This window comes from Monodelphis domestica, chromosome 4 (assembly GCF_027887165.1).
Source record: "Monodelphis domestica isolate mMonDom1 chromosome 4, mMonDom1.pri, whole genome shotgun sequence".
Classification (NCBI taxonomy): domain Eukaryota; kingdom Metazoa; phylum Chordata; class Mammalia; order Didelphimorphia; family Didelphidae; genus Monodelphis; species Monodelphis domestica.
In genome coordinates this window covers 382,854,745-382,881,330 of record NC_077230.1, presented here as the reverse complement: position 1 = coordinate 382,881,330, position 26,586 = coordinate 382,854,745, and the positions used below count along the sequence as shown (strand labels likewise).

Below are 26,586 nucleotides of genomic sequence, written 5' to 3'. Positions count from 1 at the left end.
CACTTTGGCAACCTAGTTTAGCCTATGGGCCTTTTCTCAGAAAAATGTTTTTAAATTCATAAAATATATAGGATTACAAAGGAAATCAATTATAGGGATAACCAGGTATCTCAGTGGATAGAGTGCCAGGCCTGGAGTTGGGTGGACCTGAGTTCAAATCTGGCCTTGGACACTTCTATCTGTGTGACCCTGTGCAAGTCACTTAACCCCCATTGCCTAGCCCTTGCCACTCACTAATTTTGTCTTAAAAGTGATACTAAGACAAGGTTTGGGGTTTTTTTAAAGGAAACTAATTATATTGAAAGAAATATGATTTTTTTAAGGATTCATAGACTTTCAGGAATTTGTCTTGCTTCTATACATGTTTATAACATGTTCTGTTTTTCTTCCTTTCTCAATGGAGGGACAGGGAAAATTTGGACCTGAAAATAAAACTGAATTTTAGAAAAAATAAAAATGAAACAAAATTAATGAACCCCAAGTTAAAAACCACTAGAGTAGAAGAATTCAGAAGTCTCTTCCAGGATAACATTCTATGTTCTAACATTTTGTGTTCCAAATCTCCTCTCAGCACATCTCCTAGTCTTAAGATCCCTCTCAGTTCTAACACTTTTTGTTCTAAGATCTTTCCTAGTTCTGATACTTTCTGTTCTAAAGGTCCTCTGGTTCTGATATTCAATGTTCTAAAGTCCCACCCAGTTCTAGAATCCTATAGTCTAGAATTCTATATTCTAGTATTCTGAGGCTCCTTCTAGCTCTGGCACCAATTTCTAGGGTTATACCCCACTGATATGGATCTGATATTCAAAGTTCCTTCCACTGGCATGCTATATTCTTTCAGCTCTAGAATTTCACAATCTAATAGAATGAGTTCTAAGGCCCCTTCCAACACTAGTATTCCATGTTCTAAGATTATTTCCAGCACTTTAGTCAATGTCTAAGGTCTGATATTCTATCTCCTAATATTCTTGTATATTTTCCTCCATCTCTAACTGTTGGTCAGGATTCCGAGTTCTGACTCAACTTTTGCTTCTCAGAGATTATTGCCTGAAACTCCAAAGATGGGAGTGGGGAAGTGTTTCTGACTTTAAAATCCAAATTTGCGTTTCTACAAGGCCAACATGTGAGAGAATAAAAAATTCTATTTAATGTGGCACCTAAGTTGCCTCTATTATAGATTTCCTTTCTTCCCCTCCCATACCCACTGCCATCCCATGATGCTTTCCTTTATGAACACTCCAAATATAATTTATCTATTTTTAAAAAGGGAGAGAAAACAAAAAAACTAGAGACATGGTGGAATTCATGGACCAAGACTGAGGCTAAGCAGAACTATGGTTAATGTCAAAAGAAAATGTGCACCATCCCCACCCTGAAAGTGACTTGACACCATTTGCTTCCTATCCAGTTAAAAATTGAACTTTCCTAGGCAAGTGAAACACTACCCCAGGCCCTGTCCCTCCTCCCACTTCCACACACATACACACTCTGGAGGAACTTTAAGGATTGTGTTAAAACACAGACCTCAAAGATGCTAAATTGGGCTGGACATGGATCCTGGAGTTCCTGGGTACTTTTTGAAGATCAAGGCACCAGGTCAGAGAAGGTCAGGATACTAATTCCTGGGGAGGACCAGCGATCACAGGAGAGTTGTGTTATAAGGCATTAATTCTGGTTTAGCTGAGAATAAGCCCTCTCAAAGGTGTGTGCTGGAGAGGGAGGGGGGAATGAAGGGAGATTGTGTTAATGCTGAGGCCTGTTTGGTTTCCTGAATTAAAGTCCAATCACAAGGGCAGCTAGGTGGCTCAGGGGATTGAAAGTCAGGCCTAGAATCAAGAGGTCATGTGTTCAAATCTGGCCTCAGACACTTCTTAGCTGTGTGTTCCTTGGTGAACCACTTTTAGTCCTCATTGCTTAACCCTTAACACTATTCTGCCTTGGAACCAATACTTAGTATTGACTTTAAGGCAGAAGGTAAGAGGTTTTCTTTTAACCCAATTATTTTCATCATGGGGGATAGTGATGGGGAAGGGTAAGTAACTGTCCACATTAATTAATTGTACCAGCTGTCTGGTTTTTTGGTTTTTCAGAAGCCTGAAAATAGATTGGGCCTCATCGAGCCAGGGGTGAAGGGACTGCAGAACATGCTCCTACAGCCCAGGAAATGACCTTTTCCGAAGATTTCTCAAGGCTGTTCCTGGGCTCAAAAGAGAACTCTATCCCCTCAAGGACTAGGAAGCCATCTGCTCTCAAACACTATTGCTGGGATTGGTTGGCAGGCTCTGGTCTGGCTTTCCAAGTCTCTTCTCCAAATCTTAAATTACTGGTTCTGTAAGCAAGGGACCCAACGCCTTTTGGAGTGACTGTGGAGTCATTTAGGGGCTCTTGGGAGACCTGGAATACTAGCTCCAGCAATGAGTTGATGGTTATGTGGCACCCAAGAGCTAGACACTTCTCAGATCTCCCCCAGCCACCATGAGAGAAGGGCCTGGATAGCTAAGGAAGATGACAAGGGTTAGAGAGGGCCACCAAGAGGCAAGAGCTAACCTAAAGAAGCTTCCTGCATTATTCCCGGAACACCCCTGTTTTGGATGGGAGCTTCACTCCAGTCTAATCTCATTCTAGGTTCTCCAACTCATCACCCCCCTGTCATCATGTCTCTGAGAGCAGAGCCCCAAGATTCCGGCCCAAGTCAGCAGACACCCATAAACAAAAGAAATGAGACTTTTAATGAGTTTTGCTGATCAGCTTCAGCAGAAATAATGGGGAAAGAGAAGTCTAGGACTCTGTTATAAAACAGGGATCCATTTTTTGTCACTGTTGTAGATAAAAGACTGTTTTCCAGGGAATTCGGGCTTGTATGTACCTAGAGAAGGAAAAAAAAAATCCATGGTTCAGAAACTGAAATCTAGTTCCTAAGAAGTCATCACTCACAGCTCTGGGCATCTCGTGATCTTCCTCCAGAGGAAGCAGCATTGTCCTGGGACAAGGGTTCTTTGAGTCAATGCAGAATGACTTGGTGGTGTCCTTTATGGCTGAGCCTAAGAATATCGGGTGAGGGAAAAGGATTGTTCTTTAGAAAATGGGAAAATCTAGGGAAGTAGGGTGCCTTGGAAGTACCTGTGTGAACTTGGACAAGTCACATAGGCCCTCAGTTTCCCCATGTGTGGAATGAAGGAGTTAGACTAGCTCAAGTGTCCTTAAATTCTTCTTGGTCCCCTGAGCAGTCTGGTGAAGGCTATGAACCTCTGCTTAGAAAGAAATGCTAAATTTTATCTAGGTGTAAATAAAAACAAAAAAAGTCACCTTTTCCCCCAGTCTACAAGCTTGGAGCCCCCTCTCTTGTTTTACTGAATTGGACATTTCTTTCCTTTCAGGCTTCTCTACAGTGATTTCCAACATCAGATCTCTTGTTGCCTTTCTCTTTTGTTGCATGATTAACCCCTTACAGACCCATGAACCCCAAGTAAAGAACCCCTGGATAGATGATCTTCAAAGTCCCTTTCAGGCAGTATAATGTCTTTTTTCTTTATTTAAACCCTTACTTTCCATCTTAGAATCAGTACTGTGTATTGGTTCTAAGGCTGAAAAAGCAGTGAGAGCTATGCAGGGGGTTAAGTGACTCACCCAGGGTCACATAGCTAGGAAGTGTCTGAGGCCAATTTGAACCCAAGGCCTAGCTCTCAATCCATTGAGCCACTTAGCTGCCCTCTTTTATATCTTTTTTTAATAGTTTTTTTTCCCCCAGTGTTAGTACTAAATCTTATGAACTCTGGGTTCATAAGACTCTGGGTTATAAAACCTGGGTTCAAGCCTCCAACTCTCTATTTAACCAGCTGTGTGAACTGGACCCAAACTCTTTGCTTCCCAGAGCCTGGGTATCTTTATCTGTGAAATGCAGATGTAAAGGCCTGCCCAGCATCCCTCACTGGATGGTTGTAATGAGATTGTGGATTTGGAAGCATTTTGTTATCCTATCATTTAGGTGCTGTGGGACAATGCGCTCAGCCCTGTGCTCATTGGTTATTTGGTACAGAACTTCTGCTAGCATCCTCACAAAGACAAGGAGGCAGGGAGAGGAGGAGAAAGTAAAAGGGGAATCTGGGACTTGTCTCTGGCAGGACAAACAATAATAGCCACCATTTATATAGCACTTTCAGTTTTGTAAGGTGCTTTGCAAATATTATCTCCTTTTATCCCCGAAACCACCTTGGATTTATGTCTACTTTTAAAAATGAGGAAACTGAGGCAGACAGCAGTGAAGCGACTGGCCCAGGGTGACAACAGTTAGAAATGTTTGAAGCTGGAATTGAACTTTGGTCTTTCTGCCTCCAGGTCCAGCACTGTGTCACTTATCTCCCAGGTAACCTCTCTACAGGAATGGGGCCCTATTTCATCCAGGGGAAGCTGAGTATGGCCCTGATGTCAGGGAAGGTCTGCTGATGCTGCCATAGCCAAGTCCACCCTGTGGAGCTGAAAGGGCATGCTGGAGGTGGGAGCTCACTGTTTGGACTTCAAGCCAGTTCCCTAGAGAGGAAGCCACAACATGGCCCCAGGGAGGATTTCTCAGATTCTTGGTCAGAAAGAAGATCTAGGATTCCTCATGTGTAAAGTGAAGGTGTTGAATGAGGTGATCTCAACTCTCTTGAGAGCCCCGACTCCTCCTCCTCCCTCTCTCCCCTCCTGTCACTGACTGGGGACGTCTCCCAGAGTCAGTTTTAGGGGGGAAAGAAGCAGCACGGTGGTAGAACAGTAGCGTCCTCACTCCTAGAGCTAGGCTTGGACCAGGGAATTTCATGTTTCTGAAGGAGCCCATCTGTGGGGCTGAGGAGTGGGGCAATCATTCAGAGGCCAGCATATGAAGGTCACATGGTCCTGCTGGCATTTTAGGCTTGCCAGGACCCTTCATAATCTTCTGCTCCCACCTCATCATTTTTATGTGCCCCCATTCACATTCTCTGTGTGCTAACCCAACCTATCTGGGCCTGGTCCCTTCACTTAGAGAGTCACCCCTGGGGCTTCTGGGCTCTTTCCTCATCCCTGGTATACCCTCCTTCCTCACTTTCTCCACCTCATCCTCTTGAAATCTTTTTTTTTTAATCCTTACATTCCAATTAGAAGAGTGGTAAGGGTCAGGCAACAGGGCTTAAGTGACTTATCCAGGGTCACACAGCTAGGAAATGTCTGAGTTCAGATTTTAATCCAAGATCTCCCATCTCTGGGTCTGGCTCTCCATCCACTGAACCACCCAGTGTCACTCCTCTTGGAATCTTGGAGCAGCTAGGTGGCACCATGGATAGAGTGCCCGGCCTTAGAGTCAGGAAGACTAGAGATTAAATCTGGCCTCAGACACTAGCTCTGTGACCCTGGGCCAGTCATTGAATCCTGTTGGCCTCAGTGTCTCATCTGCAAAATGAGCTGGGGAGGGAAATGGCCACCCAATCCAGTATCTCCACCAAGAAAATCCCCAAAAGGGGTCATGAAGGTTAGGCACAGTTGAGGAACAACAAAAGGCTGAATTCAATTGAATACAGAGGAGTAAATGGCGGCCCAGAGAAGATGGAGGGACCAGACCCCGAGGTCTTTTTGCTACAAATCTGGCACTTTTTTCTTGCTAAATCTCCCACCATCCATTGATTAGGTCATATAAGACGACTGGCGAGCTTTCCCAGGGGTTTGAACCACCTTCTTTTGTTTCCCAAATACCCATCCAGAACTTCAAAAGGTCTTCAGCCTCCCAAATGTGGGTGCTTGTGGTCTCCTCCAGCCTCCGTCATCAGCCCTCCACGCCTCAGCAGATAGTTACATCCGTGTTGTAGCCAAAACAAAGCTTTGCCTGAGTCCCAAAGCCTTTGTGGCCTGCTAGGGTCCACCAGATCTTGTTATCTCATTTGATCCTCATAGAACCCTTGTGAGGAAGGTGGAAAAGGTGGCACAGGCCAAATCCGCCCTCCACTTCCCAAGTGACTTAACCGCTCTCTGCTTCAATATCCCCATCTGTAAACTGGGTCCCTACCTTCCAAGGCCATTCTGAATATACATGGGATCACTTTTATAAAGAGCTTTGTAAACCTCAAGGTGTTCTAGGAATGCTGGCTATTAGACTAATGGTCGGGAAGGCCTGACTCCTCAGACACTGCTTCTCATCTGTGAAGTGGGGTAATCATAGCACCTCCTTCCTCGAGTGGTAGTGAGAATCAGCTGAGGCAAGAGACAAAAAGGCACTTGCCAACGTGAAGGGGCCATAGACATGGGAGCCCTTCATCCTTAAGCTCCTGGAGCCTCAGTTTCCCCAGCCACCAAATGGGAATAATAAGACGACCTACCTCATTTGTTTGCTCTGCAGATCCGGCTAGGGCATATATGTAAAGTGCTTTGCCAACCGTTCAGCATTTTGCAAAAGGGAACTCTTGGCAGTGGCAACGTCCCAGCTCCCCTTTTTACAGGAGGGGAACCTGAGGCTCAGGAAGCCTGAGACCTGCCCAAGGTCATCCAGCCAGCTGGAAAGGCTTTGCTGGAATGTTGACCTAGTGGCAGACTCTGCCTTACAGAGGGGGGGCCCCCACCACCATTAACCATGGATTTAGCACCTACTGAGTGCAGGGTTTTCTTCTGAATGCTAGGGACAGTGCTGAGTTTAGGGAAGAAACTGTCCTTCCCCCAAGGAGCTTAGTCTGGAAGGAGGATGAAGTACATAAGCATAAGATGGGAAATGACATGATAAATACATTTGATAAAACAAAACAAAGTACTCTGGGAAATCCAAGGCTGGTAGTCATTATAGACAGGGAATAAACAGCAGGGCAGGCTCCCTGAGGAACACTTCATAGAAGCTGGGCTTTAAAGGGTAGGCAGGGGGCCGCTGGGTGACCAGGCCTGGAGACGAGAGGTCCTGGGTTCAAATCTGACCTCAGACACTTCACAGCTGTGTGACCCTGGATAAGTCACTTAACCCCCATTGCCTAGCCCTGACCACTCTTCTGCCTTGGAACCAATATACAGTATTGACTCCAAGACGGAAGGTAAAGGTTTAAAATTTTTTATTTAATAAAAAATGTGTTTTTCATGACAAGAATTTTTTTTTAAACTCTGACCTTCTGTCTTGGAGCTAATACTGTGTATTGGCTCCAAGGCAGAAGAGTGGTAAGGGCTAGGCAATGGGGGTCAAGTGACTTGCCCAGGGTCACATAGCTAGGAAGTGTCTGAGGCCACATTTGAACCTAGGACTTCCCATCTCTAGGCCTGGCTCTCCATCCACTGAGCCACCCAGCTGCCCCCAACAATAAATTTTTCAAAAATAAAAATAAATGTTTGGTAGAATTCACTTGTAAAAAAATTTTTTTACGCCTTGGCAGGACATCACCTGGCAGAGAGGCGATGGGCTTAGAGCATTGCTTGAGACATTTTGTCTTTGGATGTGGCCAGCTTTGACTGTACATACTTATACTCCAGGTTTTGTTTTTCTTGCTTTCTCATTGGAGAGGGGAAAAGTGGGAGAAAGAGGAGGATTGTTTGGGAAGGGAAGGGATAGATAGGGCTTCTACAAGGGATTTCAACAAGTTCATTCAAAGGGAGAGGGAGGGCATTCTAAGCATATGGAACCGCATGAGCAAAGATAAGGAGGTGAGAAAATACAGGTGAAAAGAGGATCCAGCTTCGCTGAATTTTGGCCAAAAAAGAGAGGCTAATGACTAGGTCAGTGCCACCAAGTGAAAACTGTCTTTTGACCATGGTGAGTTGTGAAGGCCATCTATGGGCCACAGAGCCTTGGAAGGGCTACCATCTAGATCTGCTGGGAAGGGGCTGGGCAAAGCTAACTGTGCTCCTTTAAGCTGCCATTCCTGGAAAATTAGAATGGCCGACAGCTCCTGATTATTCTGATTAAAACAATATTCATAGTCATCTTACATGGCCCTGGGAGCGTCTGGTCTGCGTTTCCTGACCACCGATTGGTGCTGGACACGAATGTGGAGGTGGAGATGAAATGTTTTGTGGGGGTGTCGTAGTTCACAAGGTCGTACTGGCCAGGGCCTGGGATGGGAGGCTTGGGGACAGGAGGCAGTGGGAATGCAGAGAAGGTCAGTGCATATCGTTTCCTGTGCAAAGACAAAGGAGAAGATTTTATTCACGACCCGCAGTCAGCTTGGGAAGCCTGGGCTCCAATCTGACCGCTGCCTCTTCTAAGCTGGCTGACCTCAGGCAGATCAGTGCCTTTCTCTGGACTCTCATTTCCTTACGTAAAAAGGAAGAGAATATGCTTTGCCTCACACCGCCTGGCTTAGGTGAGTAATGCAATCTGGAGAAACATAGAGCCCTTTATTGACATCTGTTAATGCGGTTCATTCATTCCAACAGCCATTTCGGAGGAGCCCACTAGTGGAGGAGCCCTGGACCAGATGCGGCATCAATTCAAGGACAAATACGGTAGAGTCCCTGCCTTCGAGAGCTTAGAGTCTAAGAGAGAACGTTTAGAGCTGGAGATGCCTTTTCCCAAAGTCCTTCAAAATCCAGCCTCCACCTCCCTTTTGAGTCTTCTGACACCTTCCTCCCTGCCATGTACTCTTCCATTGGGCGGCACTTCCTGGATGTTCCTCTAACAAAGCTACCCATCTCTCAGCTCTGTGTATTCTCTCTACTTCTCCCCCATGCCTAGAAAGCTCTTCTTCCTCCTCTGCTCTGGCTATTGATCTCCCTGGCTTCTTTCAAGTTCCAGCTAAAATCACGTCTTCTACAGAAAGCCTCCCCCAATCCCTCTCAATTCTGGTGCCTTCCCTCTGCTATCCCTTCCACACCTTGGGACTTAGGGGTACAGTCCCTTCCCCAAGGTGATGTGAAAAATTCTCATAAAATTTTCATACCAGATAAGTCTCTTTTTTTCTTTTCTTTTCTTTTTTTTTTAAATCCTTACCTTCTGTCTTAGAATCAATACTATTTACTGGTTCCTAGACAGAAGAGCAGCAAGGGCTAGGCAATGGGGGTTTAAGTGACTTGCCCAGGGTAGCACTGCTAGGAAGTATCTAAGGTCACATTTGAACCCAAGACCTCCTGTCTGGGCCTGGATCTCAATTCTTTTTCTTTTACAGAGGGTTCACAGTACCTTATTGAAAATTTCGAGTTTCTAAACTTTTTCTACATCATTTCTGGTTTCTGCAAAACTCCCCCCAAACCCCTATTTCATTTCTAAGCCAACTTGCAATATGTCACAACTGTGGGGAAATAGGGAAAGTCACAATGGCGAAAGTCTCAATGGGGAAAAGATAACTGTATTTCCTATTTATCCTGTATATAATTTGCTTTGTGTATATTTGTTTGCATGTTGTCTCTTCCATTAGATTATAAACTCCTTTGAGGCAGGGATTACTTTTGGACTCTTAAAAAAAATAATCCTTACCGTTTGTCTTAGAATCAATACTCTGTATTTGTTCAAGTGGCAAGGACAAGACAAGGGGGTAAAGTGACTTATCCAGAGTCACTCAGTCAGGAAGTGTGAGGCCACATTTGAACTAGGTCCTCCCATCTCTAGGTCTGGCTCTCTATCAGTTGAACTTCCTAGCTGCCTTCTTTCACCTCTTTTTATATCTTCAGCACTTAACCCAGTGGCTGGCACATGGTAGGCACTTAAAGAATTTGAACTTTACCAGATATACAATAGGGAGTCATTGAAAATTCTTGAGCTGGGAAGCAACCTGGTCATAACTGTGCTTTAGTACAATCATGCTGGCAAGATGCCAGCAAAATTTGAGGGATCAAGACTGGAGGTTGAGAGATGGCTTAATAGTTTAATTCTCTGTTGTGCTTAGAGGTGCCAGCTCAAACACTGAGATCAGATTCTTACTCAAGGCAGAGTAAGGTTTCTCCTAAACCTGGCTTTCACACTGAGGAAGCCAGCGTCCTTCCATTCTCAGCTTCAGAAATGACCACTAGTTCCAGTCCTTAATTTCTGTTTTCACAGCTGAGTTGCCCAGATGTGGTACAAAGGATGGTAATTTGCTAGATCTAAAGACCTTTTTATACTACCCTACCTTTTCCCAAGGCAGACAGCCTGATGTCCCCAATCTATGAGAGTACACAGGAAGTCACAGCTGGGAGCCCTTAAACAACAGAATGATAAAACCCAAAATGTCAGAGTGAAAAAGGGCTACCATCTTGTTCAACACCTCCATTTTACAGATGAGGACACTGAGGCTCAGAGTCATTCCCATTCTTTGCTGCTCCCTAGTTTTTTTCAAGCCTTTGATGGTGGTTGCTCCTCAGCCTGAATCATCTTCTCATGAAGTTGTCTCCAATTTCTTTACAAAGCATCCGCCTTGCCTTTCCTCATCTTTGTCTCCCAGGATTCACACATCTGGGACTCCACTGCCTGGCTTGCCCAGACATCTCCCTCACACAGATGGCCTGGCCAACAAGTCTCTTTAAGCACCAACATTAGTATATCAAAAACTCCATTTATGCTGTGATTACTTCTACCCCAGCCAAGCTGATACTCATAAAATTTTTTTTGAAGTTTATTTTGATTTTGAAATTCACCACCACTAAATTAAAGGGGCATTTCTATATACAGAGTAGGCAAAAAAAGAGCAAGGAGGATTACACACAAAACTGCAGATCTCTACTATGGGCAACATGTTTTTCTTTTAAGTAGAAGAGTTCAACCTGTAGCTTTCAAATCTGTCCTATTTGTCTGTACTTCTTCCTGGCCTTCAAGGACTTCCTTCCTTCCTTCCTTTTTCTCTCTCTGGCCCTATCCCTCTCTCCCCTCACCCACCTGCCCACCTTTACTCCATTGGCAGGGAGGGGGGAGGTTTTAATATATATATATACATATATATATATATATATTCATAGGAGGTAGCTAGGTGGCTTATTGGATTGAGAACCAGCCTAGAGATGGGAGGTCTTTGTTTTAAATCTGGCTTCAGATACTTCCTGGCTGCGTGATCCTGGGCAAGTCACTTGACCCCCATTGCCTAGCCCTTACCACTCTTCTGCCTTGGAACTGAATCACAGTATTGTAAGATGGAAGGTAAGGATTTAAAACACATACATGCACACATATAGTTAAGTAAAATAAATTCCCATACTGGCCACAAGCAGATATTCTCAAACCCATACACCTTTTTGGGTTTTTTGGTGTTTATGTGTGGAAGGGTATCAGTAAGAAGGTTACCATATAAAGTCATAGAAACAACTCCCAAGGATCCCTTTGCCCATTTCTCCATGGCTATTTGGAGCCAGACCAGCCAAAGATGTTCAAGCTCAAAAATAGGAACATTCAAAGTGAGTTGGTCCTAAAAACAACCTCAGGTCAGGGCATAGTGCCCCTAATAAGGATCACACACACACACACACACACACACACACACACACACACACAGGCATCTGCTCCAAGTCTGCCCTAACTGGGTGCTATGAGACCAGGACTTCAGAAGAAGTAGATGTACTCAGGATTGAGATGGGCAGCAGGAGAATAAAGAGGAGCCAGAGGAAGTCAGGCTCCTCTGTCTGTGAACTATCAGTGCTGATGCAGGTATGGATGGCACAGTCATTCAGAGGCATCCCAATGCATCAGAAAGACCACTGCTGAGTTAGGAGTCAGAGGCCCTGGTTTCTGATCCCAGCTCTGGTATTTTCTACCAATAGAATACTGGGAAAATCACTTCATTTATCTGTGTCTCAGTTGGACTAGATGGCCTCTAAGGTCCTTTACACATCCAAAGATATAAAAGCCTATGATAAATGAGAAACAAGTTTTATATAAAGCTTTATGGTCCCACAATATTTCCTATTCTTAACTAAAGGCCACAAAAAGGAAGTGATTTCCCTAAAGTCTCCTAGAGGGGAAGTAACAAGAATATGGACTTGAATACCCTTGCCAAAGATTTAGCTCCTGGACACTACCTCAAGAGACTAGTTACCTGGTCTTTGAAGGCAAAGGGTGACATCCCCAAACACTGTAAATTAAGAATTCAGTGGTAGCCACTCTAGTCCAGGATATGCCTGGCTCACTCTAGAGAACTGATCCCCCTTTTTTTTTAAAAGCCTGACTTTCTGTCTTAGAATCAATATACTAAGTATTTGTTTCAAGACAGAAGAGCAGTAAGGGCTAAGCAATAGGGGCTAAATGACTTGCCCAGGGTCACACAACTACAAAAGTCTGAGTTCAAATTTGAACCCAGAACCTCCTGTGTCCAGGCTTGACTCTCAATCTCACTGAGTCACCTTGCTTCCCTAAGAACTGATTATTAAATGGAGGGCCAGATGCTATTTGAATTGCATCCCAGGATTTGGAGATAGAAGGGGTCTTAGAGATTATCTAGTAACCTATGCATTCATTTTCTGAAGGAGGAAATGAGTACCCAGAACAAGGCAATGATTTGCCCAGAGGCAGCATGGGGCAACAATTCACAGAGCACTGGGCGGGCAGTCAGGAGAGGCCTGGGATCCCATCCAACATTGCTCTGTGACAATAGGCAAGGCTGTTTGCCTTTTTAAATTTTGATTTCTTCATTTGTAAAATGGGTATACTACCAACAGCGCCTCAGTTGTTGGGTTGCCATGAGGCCACAGGCAGAAAGTCCTTTGTGCTTAAAGCTCTATAGGTGTGATGGCTGTTGTATTCTTGTGCAAGGTCATGAAGCAAACTAGGGGCAGAGCATGGAGAACCCAGCTCTTAAGATTGCTTGCTTAAGTATCATCTGCAATGGGGGCAAGTTAGAAGGCTTCCCAATAAGATCAGGAGTGAAACAAGGATGCCCATTATCACCTCTATTATTTAACATTGTACTAGAAATACTAGCAGTAGCAATTAGAGAAGAAAAAGAAATTGAAGGCATTAAAATAGGCAATGAAGAGACCAAGCTATCACTCTTTGCGGATGACATGATGGTCTACTTAAAGAATCCTAGAGAATCAACTAAAAAGCTAGTGGAAATAATCAACAACTTTAGCAAAGTCGCAGGATACAAAATAAACCCACATAAAGTAATCAGAATTCCTATATATTTCCAACAAAATTCAGCAGCAGGAGTTAGAAAGAAAAACTCCATTTAAAAACACACTAGACAATATAAAATATTTAGGAATTTATCTACCAAGACAAACACAGGAATTATATGAACACAACTACAAAACACTTTTCACACAATTAAAACTAGATCTAAATAACTGGAAAAACACTAATCACTCATGGGTAGGAGCTAACATAATAAAAATGACAATCCTACCCAAATTAATCTACTTATTCAGTGCCATACCTATCAAACTACCAAGAAACTTTTTTATAGAATTAGAAAAAATTATAACAAAGTTCAGTTGGAACAACAAAAAATCAAGAATATCAAGGGAAATAATGGGAAAAAATGTGAAGGAGGGAGGCCTAGCAGTACCAGATCTTAAACTGTACTATAAAGTAATGGTCATCAAAACAATATGGTACTGGCTAAGAAACAGAAGGGTGGATCAATGAAATAGACTTGGGCTAAATGACCTCAGTAAACCCATAGTTCCCAGCTTTTGGGACAAGAACTCAGTATTTGACAAAAACTGCTGGGAAAATTGTTAAACAGTATGGGAAAAATTAGGTTTAGATCAACATCTCATACCCTATACTAAGATAATTCAAAATGGGTAAATGACTTAAATATAAAAAATGAAATCATAAATAAGTTAAGTGAACATAGAATAGTATACTTATCAGATCTGTGGGAAAGGAAGGAATTTAAGACCATGCAAAAACATTATAAAATATAAAATAAATGACTTTAATTATGTCAAATTAAAAAGTCTTTGTACAAACAAAACCAATGCAACCAAAATTAGAAGGAAAACAACAAATTGGGAGAATATTCTTATAACAAAACTAAGGAACTAAGTCAATTGTACAAAAAATCAAGCCATTCCTGAATTTGATAAATGGGCAAGGGACATGAATAGCAGTTTTCAGATAAAGAAATCAAAACTATCAATAAGCACAGGAAAAAGTATTCTAAATCCTTCCTAATTAGAAAAATGCAAATCAAAACAACTCTGAAGGTACCACTTCACACCTCTTAGATTGGCCAATATGACAGCAAAGGAAAGTAATGAATGCTGGAGGGGATGTGGCAAAAGTCAGGACAAAAATGCACTGCTGGTGGAGTTGTGAATTGATCCAACCATTCTGGAGGGCAATTTGGAACTATCCCCAAAGGGTGCTAAAAGACTGCCCTTTGATCCAGCCATACCACTGCTGGGTTTGTACCCCAAAGAGATAATTAGGAAAAAGACTTGTATAAGAATATTCATAGCTGCACTCTTTGTGGTGGCAAAAAAAAAAATTGGAAAAAGAGGGGATGCCCTTCAATTGGGGAATGGCTGAACAAATTGTGGTATCTGTTGGTGATGGAATACTATTGTGCTCAAAGGAATAATGAACTGGAGGAATTCCATGAGAACTGGAACAACCTCCAGGAAGTGATGCAGAGTGAGAGGAGCAGAACCAGGAGAACATTGTACACAGAGACTGATACATTGTGATACTAGCAGCAATGCAATGATCAAGGACAATTCTGAGGGTCTTCTGAGAAAGAACAATATCCACATGCAGAAAAAGAACTGTGGGAGCAGAAACACAGAAGAAAAACATATGATCTATCATGTGGTTCGATCGGGATATGATTGGGGTTTGGCCTTGAAATGATCACCCTAGTGCAAATATGATTAACATAGAAACAGGTTTTGAACAATGATACATGTACCACCCAATGGAACTGCTTGTCAGCTCTGGGAGGGGGGCAGTAGATCATGAATCATGTAACCATGGAAAAATATTCTAAATTTTAAAAAATAGTAAGAATTCTTGCTTAAGTAAACTGCACAACAGGGGCCTCAGACCTAGCTTTCATTCAATCTCTTGGGTCCTTGCTTGGCCACAATGAGCAGCTGCAAGGTTAGGTAATGCCTCTGTCACTAAGTTAGAGTCTTAGGGAAGTAAGATCATATGCTGTCAGAGCTGGGAAAGACCTTAGAACAGAGAATGTCAGAGCTGGGAGAGATCTTAGAACAGGGAATGTCAGAGCTGGGAGAGACCTTAGAATAGAAAATGTCAGAGCTGGGAGAGAGCTTAGAACAGAGAATGTCAGAGCTGGGAGAGAGCTTAGAACAGAGAATGTCAGAGCTGGGAGAGACCTTAGAACAGAGACTGTCAGAGCTGGGAGAGACCTTAGAACACAGAATGTCAGAGCTGGGAAGGAGCTTAGAACAGAGAATGTCAGAGCTGGGAGAGACCTTAGAACCCAGAATGTCAGAGCTGGGAGAGACCTTAGAACACAGAATGTCAGAGCTGGGAAGGAGCTTAGAACAGAGAATGTCAGAGCTGGGAGAGACCTTAGAACACAGAATGTCAGAGCTGGGAAGGAGCTTAGAACAGAGAATGTCAGAGCTGGGAGAGACCTTAGAACACAGAATGTCAGAGCTGGGAGAGAATGTCAGAGCTGGGAGAGACCTTAGAACAGAGAATGTCAGAGCTGGGAAGGAGCTTATAACAGAGAATGTCAGAGCTGGGAGGGATCTTAGAACAGAGAATGTCAGAGCTGGGAGGGATCTTAGAACAGAGAATGTCAGAGCTGGGAGAGACCTTAGAATAGAGAATGTCAGAGCTGGGAGAGACCTTAGAACAGGGAATGTCAGAGCTGGGAGAGAGCTTAGAACAGAGAATATCAGGGCTGGGAGAGACCTCAGAACAGAGAGTGTCAGAGCTGGGAGAGACCTTAGAACAGAGAATGTCAGAGCTGGGAGAGACCTTAGAACAGAGAATGTCAGAGCTGGGAGGGATCTTAGAACAGAGAATGTCAGAGCTGGGAGAGAGCTTAGAACAGAGAATATCAGGGCTGGGAGAGACCTCAGAACAGAGAGTGTCAGAGCTGGGAGAGACCTTAGAACAGAGACTGTCAGAGCTGGGAGAGACCTTAGAACAGAGAATGTCAGAGCTGGGAAAGGTCTTAGAATCCAGAATGTCAGAGCTGGGAGGGACCTTAGAACACAGAATGTCAGAGCTGGGAGGGACCTTAGAACACAGAATGTCAGAGCTGGGAGAGAGCTTAGAACAGAGAATATCAGGGCTGGGAGAGACCTCAGAACAGAGAGTGTCAGAGCTGGGAAAGGTCTTAGAACAGAGAATGTCAGAGCTGGGAGAGATCTTAGAACAGAGAGTGTCAGAGCTGGGAGAGACCTTAGAATAGAGAATGTCAGAGCTGGGAAAGGTCTTAGAATCCAGAATGTCAGAGCTGGGAGGCATCTAAGAACTCATTTAGTCCAAATTCCTAATTTTACGAGGAAGGAGACTGAGGCTAGGGGAGGAGTGATTTATCCAAGATGAGGAGCTCCTATGACAGTTGCTTGGCTGGCAGGGATGCACTTATTCAAAAGAGAAATGTACCCGGAGAACCAAAGCTCCCTTCCTTTCCCTCCCCTTTGGGTCTGTCCAGGAGCAGGGCCTGCAGGGAGGGTGTGGTGGACTTCTCCCTCATCATAAATGTCCAGTCAGCTCCTGTCCAGGCTTGTGGTTCCCTCCTCCTCCACTGGCCATTCATTCCCAGATTCCCTGGGAAACTGCTGAGCCTGTTGCCTGCCCTGTCATGAAATTTCCTGAATTCCTAGAAGTTGTAAGAGCCAGGAGGGAGCATACTTGTTGCATTCACAGATTCCAGACCCTCTTTTCCCTCCAGCCCAGGTCTCCTCCTCACAGGGAAATTGCAGATCCATTCTGGCCTCTAAAGTGGAAAGAAAGGGTCTTAGCAGAGGGGAGGCCGAGTAGGGTCTCCAGCTGAGCCAGATGCAAAATCGGAAGAAGCTGGGCTCACTCCTAGCCCTAGTGCTGACCAGGCATATGACTGAGGGCTGGCCACTTGGCCTCCTCTAGCCTCAGTTTCCCCAGCAGCAGCTAGGGAATAAAAGCGCTAAGACCCCTACTTCCCAGGGTGAGAGATGCACTGTGTAAACCTTAAAGCCTTTAGAAATGTAAGTTATTCATGTTATTGGTGTTATGAGAAGGTGGTATGCCTGCCTCTCCCCTCTCCTTTCTCCCCCAGCTAGTTATCCTGTGGATGATATTATTTAACCCAATTTAACTACCAATCAAGGGCCACTTATGATCTTTCTCTTTACCAAAATTGAAGCATTGATTAAGTGTCTACTATGTGCCAAGCAGAAAGCGAGGTGCTAGAAATACAAAGACAAAAAAGCAAACAGTCCCTGCCCTCAGGGAGCTTACAGTCTTTCTCTCTCATGAAAAAGTAATTAGTCTTGCCAATGTGATTTTCCTCAGGGGAAGCCTGGACCACTTGACCATCCTACTCAAGCAAGTCTTATTCCCTCTGGGATAAAACCTAAATGTGTGTAGTTTGCTTTTAAAGCCTTACACGATCTAGCCTCAGTCTCTCTCACCATCCTCCTGGTCATTCCTCTCCCGCACTCTGGGATCTAGCTGTTCCTTACTTAGGACATTATCTCCCATCTCCGTGCCTTTGCATTGTCTGTCCCTTGTGCCTGGAATTGCACTCTCTCCTTACCTCTGCCAGTACCCAGCACATAGTAGACACTAAGAAATGTTTATTGACTGTTACTGACTTTGCCTCTTAGCCTCCCTCTCTTTCTTTAAGACCCAGCGCCATCATGCAGAGGAATGAAACCTTTTCTGATTCCCAACTGCTAGGTCGGTCCCTCCCAAATAATTTTATATTTAACTCCTTTGTGCCATATTGTGATGCAGGGGAGGGCAGCTGAGTGATGTAGCGGTAGAGTGTTGGACCTAGAGTCAAGAAAATTCTTCATGATGAGTTCTAATTCAGCCTCACTACTGTGTGACCCTGGACAAGTCACTTGACTCTGTTTGCCTTCATTTCGTCAATCTGGAAAATGAGCTGCAGAAGGAAATGGCATTCCAGTGTCTTTGCCAAGAAAACCCCAAATGGGGCAAAGAGTCAGACATGTCTGTAACAACTGAACTACAACTGTATTTGTACTAGTCACTTTAGGTTTTTGTTGGTTTTGTACCTATGGGGGAAAAGATCACAGAACAAGCATTATTTAAATATTTACTATGTGGCAAGCAGGCATTTACAAACGTCTCATTTGAACCTCAGAATGACGCTGGTTGGGAGGTGCTATTATCATCCACATTTTACAGTCAAGGAAACTGAGGCAAGCAGAGGGTAACCAACTCACCCAATACCACTTGCTAGTAAGTGGCTGAGGTGTGATTCAGCCTGTTCTTCGTCCTCTACCCACTGATGGAAATCTTCCAGGTTAGGCTGCATCAGAAGTGTTAAACATGGCCCCTGGGTCACTCCCAAGTGCAGCCCATACCAGGTCATCATTCCTGTCTGACTTGAATGTGTTAATAAACATGCCATATACGGATGTACGTATGTGTATGTTTTTCAGTCACGTCTGGCTCTTAGGAACCCCACTTGGGTTTTCTTGGCCAAGATCTTTGAGTGGTTTGCCATTTCCTTTTCCAGCTCTTTTGATGGAGAAGGAAACGGAGGCAGACAGGATGAAGTGACTTGCCCAGGGACACACAGCAGGTAAGTGTCTGAGGGCAGATTTGATCTCAGTCTTCCTGACTCCAGCCACTTGCTGCCCCACATACACACCTATATGAGGTTTTCTAAATCAGTATGTGGCTGGCAGAGATCATTCTGTATAAGTTAGTGACACCCCCACCCCAAGGAGCAATTGTGTGGCTCAGTGGATTAAGAGTCAGGCCCAGAGATGGGAGGTCCTGGGTTCAAATCTGACCTCAGATACTTCACAGCTGTGTGACCCTGGGCAAGTCACTTGACCCCCATTGCCTAGCCCTTACCACTCTTCTGCCTTGGAGCCAATACCCAGTATTGATTCTAAGATGGAAGATAAGAGGTTTAAAAATGTTAGTGACCCCATTTCTATTTGACTTTGACACCCCTGAGCTTGATAACCTTTGCTTAACACCAGCTGGGAATTCAGCAAATATTTCTTCAACACCTACCATGTGTCCAACTTAGAATTTGGGAAGATCTAGGTTCAAATCTCACCTCTGACACTAGATTTGGGGTCTTGGGTAAGAACCTTTTCTAGTCTGAGCTTAACTATTCTCCCCACGGGAAGAATATGGGCAAGAATGCCTGTAGTCCGCTCTTCCACAGGGCTCCTGTGTGTAAGCCCACACTGGCTAGTATATTATATATACAGTGTCCCCAAAGTCTTAGGGCAAGTTTAAACTAAGACTTGCAACATCCTTCAGGCAAAAGAGGCTTCCCAAAGCCCCCTATGGGATGGGCTCTACAAATACAAAGACCCCTACACGGGCCTCTGCCAGTTCTCAAGGGCTTTATATTCTCCTAACAGAGCTGTGCTGTTAAACATCCTGTTCAGGTTTCAGTTGGACCAGATGACCAAGACATCTTCTCCCTCAAAGAGGACAGAATCTGGACTTGGTACCAAAAGGACATCAGGTTCAAATCCTGCCTTTGACACTGGCTTGTGGAACCATGAAGTGACTGAATCTTTCTGAGCCTCACTTTTTAAATCTGTAAAATGAGGACAACAATAACAGCAAATAGAGGCTCTTATCTAGCACCTGTTATGTTCTAGGTATCGTGGGATAAAGTGCTTTAATAAATAAATCTCATTTGATGCTCATGGGTTATCCCTATTTGATGGGCGAGGAAACTGAGGCAAAGGTGAAGGGACTCACCCAGTTGCCCAGCTATTGGGTGTCTGAAGCCAGACTGGAGTCCACATCTTCCTCACTTGAGGTCCAGCCCTCTATCTATTTCAACACTTAGCCCCCCCCAAATGCCTTCAAGGCATTACTCAATCTCAGTTTTTTCCTTTGCCTGGGAAAGAAGGGGTGAGTCGTAGGCCTCCCCACTGCCCATCCCCATATATCCAGGTCTTTTCTTCCTTCAAGCCTTTGCCAGTGCTCTTCCCCACATCTGGAAGGCCTTTCCCCAATGCAATCTCTCTCCAACCTCCCAGGCCTACCTCCAATGCTGCCTCTTCCAGAAAGGCTTCCCTCATGCCCAATCCCAATTGGAAATTATTTTTCATTCCCTATGCATTGGGGAATACTTGATTTATATGTCCCTTAGACATGTTTCTTGGTGTGTTTCATATCATATTCTTCTATTTGTGTTCTGTCCTCCACTAGGCCATAATCTACTTGAGGTCTGTCAGCAAGGCTTGGGGGTGAGAATGCTGGACTTGAGTCAGGAAGCCCTGGGTTTGAATCTTGCTTCTGACTCTAGATTCCAGGTGTGTAACTGGAATAAGTGACTTAATGTCTCTGAAACTAAGCTCAAAAGTCATTATAGCTGCAGAACCTCTGCCCTGGGATTAGATAAGATAATACATGTAAAGGGCTGTGCAAGGTTCAAAGGGCTCTAGAAATGAGAGCTCTTATTATTTATCAGCTACTTGGTGCAATGATTAGAGTGCTGGAATCAGGAAGCCCTGTGTGTAAATCCAGCCTCAACTACTTCCTGAGTAACCCTGAGCAAGTCACGCTAGCTTTCTCAGTCTCAGTTTTCTCATCTGTAAAATGGGGATAATAACAGCTTCTACCTTCCAGGATCATTGTGTATCAAATGAGATAATCATTGTAAAGCACTTAGTACAATGCCTGGCACACAGTTGGGGCTTAATAAATGTTAGTTATCATCATCATTTTTATCATCATTATGTCTCTCCGTATTCCTAGTAGCAAATTGCTCTACACAGAGGGTCATGGAACCCCAAAGCTGAGAGAGGCATTGGAGATTCAATGACCTCCAAGGTCCCTTCCAGATCTTTCTGTGTTTCTATGAACCAAGGTTTCTAGGGGCTTTTAAAGTCTGCAAAACTCTTGCCAATACAGAATGTCCCAAAAGTCTTAATACAGTTTAAAAACAAAACAAAACTCTGTCTTAGTAACAACTCTAAGTCAGAAGGGTAAGGCAAATGGGAGTTAAGTGGTTTACCCAGGGTCACACAACTATGGAGTGCCTGAAACTAGATTTGAACTCAGGTCCTCCTAACTCTAGGCCTAGTGCTCCATCCATTGTGCCACCTAGCTGTCCCAAGAATACACTTCTAACACAGACTGTCAAAGATGAAAAGACCCCTAGAAAGTAGAATGGAAAAACCAGAAGAGATTTAGAAGAGAATGTCAGAACTGGAAGGGACCCTAGAACAGAATGTCAGTTATGAGAGACCTTAGAACACAGAATTTTAGAACCAGAAGGGACCTTAGAATATAGTAGTTTGGAGCTGGAAGGTGCCTGAGAACAAAGAATGCTAGAATCTAGAGTCGGAACCAGAGGAGATCTCAGACCATAGAATATATAAAATGTCGGAGGCAGAAGGGACCTTGGAATACTGAATATTGCTATAAGAACTGATGAGTGGGATGATTTCAGAAAAATCTGTTAAGACCTACATCAACTGATGCAGAGCAAAATAAGCAGAACTGGGAGAACATTATACACAATAACAGCAATACTGTATGATGATCAACTGGGATAGACTTGGCTACTCTCAACAATGCAATGATCTGGAACAATTCTGAAGGACTTATGATGAGGAATGCTATCCACCTCCAGAGAAAGAATAGTTGGAGTTGGAATGCAGACCAAAATATGCTATCTTTCACATTAGTTCATTTATGGTTTTGGTTTTATAGGAGTATGCTCTTACAGTATGGAAGTATGCTCTGCTTGATAACACATATATAACTCAGATCAAATTGTTTACCATCTCTGGGAGGGAGGATGGGAAGGAGGGAGGGAGACAATTTTGATATTATAACTTTGGGGAAAATATGTTAAAATGGTTATCATATGTAATTTTTAAATAAAATATCTTTGAATAAAAAAGCTTTTTAAAAAGAACACAGAATGTTAGAAGCAGAAGCAGCCTAGAACAGAGAATGCCAGAATCTAGAACGTCGGGGGCAGAGGGGCTCTAGGACCAGACACTCTTATAACAGAATGTCAAAGGCAGATGGGGTCTTAGGACATAGACCGTTGCAACATAGAAGGCCAGAGCTGAAAGTGGCCTTCATTCATACCTAGGAATACGATGGACAACTCATTGTCCACCAGACATTTCTCACTCGACAGCAAGGAGGCATCTTGGCAGCTTTGCAAGAACAGACCTGATGAAAAGCAGAGAAGTCCCTGGGTTCATCATAACTAAGCCTTTTATGAGCTGCATCACTTATTTATAAAAGTCACTCCAGGCTCTGCCCTACATGTCTGTGTCTATGGCAGGGGGTGAGGGGAAGGAAGGGGGAATTTCTATGAAAGGGTCAGCCTTCTCCCAGCCTGAAGGATTAATTGTGTCTGTGGCTTTAAATCTGGGCTGTTTGCAAATCAGGAGAGAATAATGAATGTCTCCCAGCACTCAGCAGGTCAGCCCAGGAAGACATCAGAGACCCTCAGGACACTCCCAGGAACAGATTTAAGTTGGCAGCAGGGGGTTCCCATCATTTGGGAAGGATAAAGGGGCAGCTTGCTCATCATTAAAGGGCAGCCACTTGCCTCTAGGGTGGAATGTTGTGTGTGTTTGACAGGGCAACAGGTGTCAGATCAGGAAAGGGGGGTTTGGAAGCCTCCCATAGCTAATCGAAAATCCCAGGGGAAGCTTAGGTGGGTCCGGTGTAATTGGCCAAGTTGGACCCCAGCCAGTGAATGCCGTCTACCAACATGTCTATGCAGAGACAGGGGCACATGGAACTCTAGGAAACAGACAGAGGGTTGGAAATATGTGGCTAGACGCTCCTCCTTTTCAGAGGTGAGCTGGGAGGCAGGAGGCCCCTTTGGGATCTCCAGAAACTCTCACCCTAGGTAACCCTGGCTCTCTGAATCATCAGGAGGAGAGCTATGGATGTCAGCAAGAAGAGCCTGAGCAGACAATCAAGGCCTTTTGGTAAGATATTCTGGAGACCCACAAACCCTCTTGGTTTTTGAATCACCAAAGGGTGGTTGGTGGTTACAAAATCTGGCATCCCTCTGAAAGCGGGGCTAGATTGGTGGGGGCAGAAGGCCTGAGTTTAAGCCCTGCCTCTACCATTTATTAGCTGTGTGACCCCCAACAAGAAACTTTAACCCCATTGTCACACACCTCTCTGACACTCTTTTCTCTCATATCTCTTTTTACAGACTATGAGGCTCTGCCCCTCATCATTTCTGCCTGCACGGTTCAATCCAATTCAAAACAAGCATTTGTTAAATGTTGTGCCAAGCATTGTACTAGGTGCTGGGATACAAAAAGAAAAAGTAGAACCCCTGGCTCCTTTAAAGGATCTTCACATAATGTATCTATAACCCAGATCAAATTGCTTGCCAGCTCTGGGAGCAGGAAGGAAAGGAGGGAGGGAGACAATTGGGATCATATAACGTCAGAAAATGTACGTGGAAATTTGTTATTACATATAATTGGCAGCAAACTAATGAAAAATAAAATAAAGGGTCATCACAGGTGCCACCTCTCTCTTTTTTTAACCCTGATTTTCTGTCTTAGTAATAATTCTAAGACACAAAGGCAAGAGCTAGGCAAATGGGGGTTAAGTGACTTGCCCAAGGTCATACAGCTAGGAAATTTCTAAGCCCAGATTTCAACCCAGGTCCTCCCAACCCCAGCACTGGCATTCTACCCACTGTGCTACCTCCCAAAAAGTAGGTGCCATCTCCTACATTATGTCATTAGTAATGGAAACAATTTTTAGAGGTCTTTCCACTCCAAATCCTCTCTCCTCCCCCATTACCTTGTATTTACTTGTAGTTGCACATTCCCCACTCCTAGCTCTCAAGAAAGTCCCTTTAATTTTCAGATCTTTGCCATCAAGAGAAGTACTATGAACATTTTTGTGCGTAAAGGAAGACCTTTCCCTCTTTCTTTGATCTCTTTTGGGGTATACTTGTGCCTAGCAGTGGTATAGCAGGGTCCAAGGGCATGGGCGTTCAGTAACTTTTTGAAAATAATTTCAAATTGCTTTCCATAATGGTCAGACACATTCACAGATCCACCAGTAGTGTGTCAATATACCTGTTTTCCTGCAGGACCTCCAACTTTTGTCATTGGTGGGGGGGGTCATCTTTGCCAATCTGATGGATATGAATTAGATCCTCATACTAATTATTGATTTGGAACACTTTTTCCCACGTGGAGATAAATAGCCTGGATTTGTTCCCTTAGGAACTGCCCATCAATTGGGGAACGACTGAATAAATTCTGAAATACGAATGTGACAGAGTACTCCTGCATTGTAAAAAATTCAGAAATCGAGGATTTCAACAAGACATGGAAAGAGTTGCCTGATCTGATGCATACTGAAATGAACAGAAGCAGAACAATCTATAGTATAACACCAATAGCAAAAAAACAACAACAACAGTTCTGGAGCCAGTAGGAATGAGGTTCAAATCTGGCCTCAGATATGTTCTAGCTGTGTGACCCTGGGCAAGTCATTTAACCCTACCTGCCTCAGTTTCCTCATCTGTCAAATGGGCTGGAGAAGGAAATCACAACTCACTCCAGTATCTTTGCCAAGAAAACCCCAAATGGGGTCACAAAGAGAATGCTGAACAACCACACTCCTTCCTATTCCTTAATGGAGAAATGTTATGAAATGTTGGGACCTGTGTATTTCTGTTTCAGGAAAGTCCTAAGATTTCTTCCCCTAGCATTTATTCTAGTCTCACTGTAATCCACCTGGGAAGGATCAGAAACAGTTCATTAGAAGAAGAAGCAGAGTGCAACTCTGGGCTTTAAAGGATGGATAGAATTCAAATGTCAAAAGGCAGCAGAAGGCATGCCAGGTATAAGGAACAGCTGGGGCAAAAACATAGCTTCAGGGGATGCTGAGCAAATGCCTAAGAGAGAGCCCAGATTGCTTGGAATGTCAAATGTGGAGTATGACAAACTGAAAAAGGCCAGTAGAGGCAGATTTTGGAGAGTCTTGCCCTATGGGATTCAGATTATACTTAGCAGGCAACAGAGAACAATTTAAGGGTTCTGAGCAGAAGAATGCAAGGCACAAAGGAACATCCAGTTTGGAAAGGTGGGAAGGTCCAGCCGCCATGGAGTGCCAGGGTTCTGTGACCTCCTTCCACCTAAGAGAACCAAGAAGAGTTCTGAATGTGCCATCAAGATCACTCACTGACCACTGACCTGCCACCATCTTCCTTAACCATCCAATTAGTAAGCTCTGAATCTTGGGTCTCAGGTACCCTCTATCACACCTGATTGCCCAAGATTTTCCCAAGGACCCAGAAAACTCAGAAGACTGTTCACAAATAGCAGAACACTGGGAAGACCAGAAGGATAATAGCCCTTCCAGAACTGTCCCACAAAGGTGTTTCATCTGACTTTTGTTTTCCTTCCTTCCCAAACAAACAGCTCAACTCACAGCTCAAGGGGACCAGTCCAATACCAAAGGTTCAGGTTCCCCCTACTTTTACCTGCTGTCCTCGGGCAGCCTGAGAGAGGAAGCAGGTGGTAAGAGGCTGCTCTAGGATAGCCACCAGGGAAAGCTGACAGAAGCTGGGCTTTGCAATCAGAATTCTGAAGGTCTGACCCATTCTGCTGTTTACTTACTCCCTATATGACCTTGGGCACTACTTTCTCCACTCTGAGACTCAGTTTCCTCCTCTGTGAAATGGGTAAGTTGGTCTAGATGACCTCTAAAGTCCTTTCCATTTTTTCCATCCTGTGACAATGGATTATGTCCTGCCCTGGGAGTAGGACCAGGAGACTGTATGCATTCGCAGGGTTTCAGAGTATTTCAGTGATTGTCTAGACCACATGCCATTTTTGACAGGGAGCAACAGGACATTCTCATAGTTAACCTTCCTTCCCTTTGGAGGTCTCCCTGGCTTCTGTCTCCTTAGGCTGTCCTGGCTAGGGCAACAATAAGCAACAAGAGCAGCCAAGGAAAAAGAAGATGCTAAAGGGACTCACCCACAGCAATAAGCAATCCATTTTCATAGAGCAGGAGATCCCACCTGGGGTCCATGGGCCCAAAAGGGCCTCTGGATAGTTTTCAGAAGCTCTAGGAACTTGGATGGGGAAAAAAAATAAGCCCTATATCTTCATTAACCTCTTAGTGAAATTTAGCATTATCTTCAACTATTTAAAATTATCATTGTGAGAAGAGGCTCACAGGCATCCCCAGAAGGCCCAGGGGAACCAGGTCAAAACAAGGGCAAGGACTCCTATATCAGAAGGCAGCCGGCTCCCTTCCTGGAGGCAGCCCACCTTCTCCCAGCCTCTGCCCAGTGGGTGCTTCTTCCCAGAATGGAGGACTCTCCTTGCCCACCCCCTCATCAACAAATAAAAGCCCAACTCACGGCATCATTTTCTTCTTTGGGGTGATTTTGATGGGGCCGTTAGGATTGTAATAGCCTGGCCCAGGGACAAAAGATGTTACCTTCGTGTCCCGACCAGTTCTTGACTTAAAACCACACCCAACAAGCTTGGGGGCCTCCTTCACCAGGCTCTCATTGATGTCGTAATGCCCTAAGAAAGAAGAAGGATAAGGAAGAATAAGAGAATTTCCTTGGTTAATAAGAAGGGAGGTTCTGAGCC

General features: G+C 44.2%; 1 protein-coding gene across 5 annotated transcripts in view; it reads right to left on the bottom strand.

Moving 5' to 3' along the window:
* Positions 1-2,708: 2,708 nt before the first annotated feature.
* STPG1 (sperm tail PG-rich repeat containing 1) overlaps positions 2,709-26,586 on the bottom strand; it is an 81,238-nt gene continuing 57,360 nt past the window's right edge. For 4 of the 5 annotated variants that reach the window (XM_007491307.1, XM_056795567.1, XM_056795565.1 and 1 more), the window contains 4 exons: positions 26,349-26,517; positions 10,023-10,091; positions 7,909-8,096; positions 2,709-2,866 (listed from right to left, as the gene is read on the bottom strand). In XM_007491307.1, coding sequence (XP_007491369.1) covers positions 2,790-2,866; positions 7,909-8,096; positions 10,023-10,091; positions 26,349-26,517 — 503 coding nt within the window. In that variant the 3' untranslated portion in view covers positions 2,709-2,789. The remainder of the gene's footprint in view (positions 2,867-7,908; positions 8,097-10,022; positions 10,092-26,348; positions 26,518-26,586) is intronic. The other variant, XM_001365901.2, reaches the window with a different exon arrangement.